Source organism: Nematolebias whitei, chromosome 18, assembly GCF_014905685.2.
Source record: "Nematolebias whitei isolate Nwh7 chromosome 18, NemWhi1, whole genome shotgun sequence".
NCBI classification, from domain to species: Eukaryota; Metazoa; Chordata; class Actinopteri; order Cyprinodontiformes; family Rivulidae; genus Nematolebias; species Nematolebias whitei.
The window spans coordinates 40,056,256-40,060,043 of NC_056515.1; the positions used below are offsets into that span (position 1 = coordinate 40,056,256).

General features: G+C 44.5%; 1 protein-coding gene across 1 annotated transcript in view; it reads left to right on the plus strand.

The window, feature by feature from the left end:
- LOC119424590 (myosin-9) overlaps nt 1–3,788 on the plus strand; it is a 41,540-nt gene that overhangs the window by 31,664 nt on the left and 6,088 nt on the right. The window contains exon 8 of the mRNA XM_037692078.1: nt 2,989–3,279. Coding sequence (XP_037548006.1) covers nt 2,989–3,279 — 291 coding nt within the window. The remainder of the gene's footprint in view (nt 1–2,988; nt 3,280–3,788) is intronic.

The following is a 3,788-nucleotide window of genomic DNA, read 5'->3' on the forward strand; positions in this document are numbered from 1 at the left end:
ACACACACACACACACACACACACACACACACACACACACACACACAGGGCTTTGTGTCATTATGTATTCATCTAATCAGTCAGCATGCACGTTTTGTAAAAATAACACCATCATATTCTGGTTTAACTTAATGGAAGGTTCTTTGAAATCACAACATCTTAGTTAATTTAATATTTAAAATTGTGACAAATCAACACTTTTGCAACTTGTTCGTATAAACAGCGACGCTTCAAACGCTAATGTTAGCTTTATTAGCTTCCACTGTAGCTAACACTGGAAGCTAATTCAGCTCATATCCTGAAACATGCCCAATAATCCAGGAAGACAAATCTAACAGATTAAAAAAATAAACATCAATATATTTAACCCGTCCAAAGGATTTTAATTTAGCTAAATTAGCGTCCAGTGTTAGCTGCTAAAGGTTTAGGTTTAGGCTGAAGTCGTGTGTTTTATTGTGTTCTACAACTTTAATTTTAAATAATGACCAGTAGCTAAAGTTGTGGCTAATATTAGAAAAATTAGCATCCAGTGTTTTTATTTATTTTTTATTAAGAACGATAACTTACAAACAAACCAACGCAAATAATTCTAATACAAAGTAACAATTAGGTTCCACATGTTTAGAGCGCAGAGTTAGCTGTACCAGTTTTATTTATTTATTCATCGTTTCTTTGCAGTGTTACAATAAATAAATGTGAAGGAGCACTACCTTTGAGTTTAAGCAGTTTGACATATTTAAAGTTTTACAGACGGACTAAAAGAAGACGGAGAAGACCAAATGGTGGAAGATGAAGAAGGAAGAATGTTGTGATAAGTTCAGAGAGGAGCTGTTAAAGGCTCTGGGTGGTAAGAAAGAGCTTCCAGATGACTGGACTACTACAGCAACAGTAATTAGAGAGACAGGTAGGAAGGTACTTGGTGTGTCATCTGGACAGAGAATGGATGATCAGGAAACCTGGTGGTGGAATAGTGAAGTGCAGGAAGATGTTCAAAGAAAGAGGTTAGTCAAGAAGAAATATGACAGAGAGAGGACTGAAGAGAGGAGACAGGAATATAAGGAGATGGGACGTAGAGCAAAGAGGGAGGTAGCTAAGACAAAGCAGAAGATGAATGATGAGTTGTGTGGGAGACTGGACACTAAAGAGGGAGAGAAGGACTTGTACAGATTGGTGAGACAGAGGGATCAGGCTGGAAAGGATGTGCAGCAGGTTAGACTTGTTAAAGACAGGAATGGTAATGATCTAACAAGTGAGGAGAGTGTGACGGGAAGATGAAAGGAGTGTTAAATATATTTTAAAATTTAAAACAAAGAGCATCTTACACAAGTTTAAACAAATTACAAAATTTGGGCTTGAAAAACATCTTAACATTTTATGTAGCCTAGCTCTTAAGGCGCTACGTGTTAGCTTGGGGTGAACAAATGTTCTAGCCCTAACAGTCCTGAGTCCACTTCATAAGCCACTTTTAAAAAAAATTAAAAACGATGGCTATATTAATGGATGTACGAGGAGACTTTTAAAAGTTTATTAACTTGGAAACTTGTTGGCTCAGACCTTCAACAGGTTTTTAGGATCTGGTCTTGTGTTCGTCTCTTCTCATCCAGTTCTTCTTCATCACAGCTTAACCCTCAGTTGACTAACAGTGACCAAGAACCAAAGCAGGCCAGGAGAGGCGCCTGTACGAAACCAGCCGTAGACCTGTCCCGAGGTCCAAACCTGCACCGAGCCGGCAGCGTCAAAGACCTGATCGGGAAGTTCTCCGGTCCCGAACACGTCTCGTATTCCAGTTCACCACCGAGGCTTTATTCTGGCCCCAGACGAGTCGTGAAGTCTGTTTCCATGGAGGCGCTCAACTTGCTGAAGTCCAAGTCCAGCCGGTCCAAGCTGAGTGTCGCCGGACAAGTCGGGGGTCCAGTTCCCAGCATTGTGGTAACTCCGTTCAGAGAAACGGCACAGAATGGGACTGAACCAGCTCAGAATCAGGACACAGTTAGTAAAATAACTGCCAGAATCGATTGTCCAGTCGGGGCCGGCACTCAGAAGACCCAGTCAAAACCACGACCCAAACCCCGAACTGCAGACTCTGGTAGAGACTCGGTGGCGGACTCTGGCGTGGGATTGGTAAGAACTAAAAAATCAATCGTCTCGCACAAATCAAATTATATTCCATCGTCTCTGGTTGATGACATCACCGCAGCACGGCTTTGCTGTTTGTTTTAATTTGAGTGATTGAAGCGCCGATCTGCAGAGAATTAAATCCTAATCAATATCGACTGAGCTCCCTGACAGATCTGACGAATCCTCTTTGATTCTTTTCCTCTGCGAGCGTTCGTCTTGTTGCCGTTTGGTTTTTTAAAAACTTGAGTTAATGTGAACAAAGCTGTGAACGAGGACCTGATGCTCGTTTTTATTGTTTGTTTCCACCCGAAACTTTTAATGAACGGGGTTCTTGTTTGTTTTATTCAATTCAAGGTGTCAGTCAACATCTGCTCTGGTCTCTAGATCTTCATTCTCCTCCGTCATCAGTTACGATTGGATGAACTCTGACCCTAAACCCATCACACGTTCCTGGTTTTTGTTTTTTCACGTCACTTTCTTCCATTTATTTTGAAACGGTTGTTTACTGTTGTCATCACTTTGTTTAATCAGATTTAATCTCTAAACGAGTCCTCGAGGCTCAGTGGGACTAACCTGTAGAAATAAAGCTTGAATGAAAAACCAGTTCAAAGACTGGGCAGATGTTCGTCCAGACCACTTGTAGCTTCATGAAGCGGGTCGCTGCAGAACACTCGAGCATTTTGCAGGAAACCATGATCAGATGTTCGTCATGTTTGTCTTCGTCTCTTTGGTTCCGACCCGTTCTCTTTTCAAACCTCTGACAATCACACGCCTCCTTCACCTCCTCTTCCTCCTTCACCTCCTCCTCCTCTTCCTCCTTCACCTCTTCTTCCTCAAGTTCCTCCTGATAAAGTCCTTCCTTCTGTCCAGGACTCAGAACTGGATTCCAACAAGCGGTCCACCAGCCCCTCGGAGGAGGACTCCCCCACCCCCAGAGCCCCGCCCGTCCCTCAGAACCCCAAATATCAGCTGGTGATGAACAGCGACCTGAAGTCCAACGGGCTCAGCGCCAAGGAGGCCGACGGTCCGACAGGCGGCGGGTCAGCCGGGGAGAACAGCCCCAGACTGTCCCGATGGGAGACCACCCGTCTGGGGGCGAACCACTACCGTGGGTCCCTGGAGTCCCTGACCTCGCGGGACTGGGACACTGGTTCTGACAGGGTGAGTGAGATGAGTTTATACTGGTTGGTGAGCAGCGCCACCTGCTGGACACACTGGTTTAATTCATGTTTGATTTTTGCTTGATCCTCATTTAGTTTAAGTTCACAGAACAGGTCCAGCTGCAGGAAACCAGTTTATCTGTCCAGCTGCAGGAAACCAGTTTATCTGTCCAGCTGCAGGAAACCAGTTTATCTGTCCAGCTGCAGGAAACCAGTTTATCTGTCCAGCTGCAGGAAACCAGTTTATCTGTCCAGCTGCAGGAAACCAGTTTATCTGACCAGCTGCAGGAAACCAGTTTCTGTCCAGCTGCAGGAAACCAGTTTATCTGTCCAGCTGCAGGAAACCAGTTTATCTGTCCAGCTGCAGGAAACCAGTTTCTATCCAGCTGCAGGAAACCAGTTCATCTGTCGAGTGACAGGACACCAGTTCATCTGTCCAGCTGCAGGAAACCAGTTTATCTGTCCAGCTGCAGGAAACCAGTTCATCTGTCCAGCTGCAGGAAACCAGTT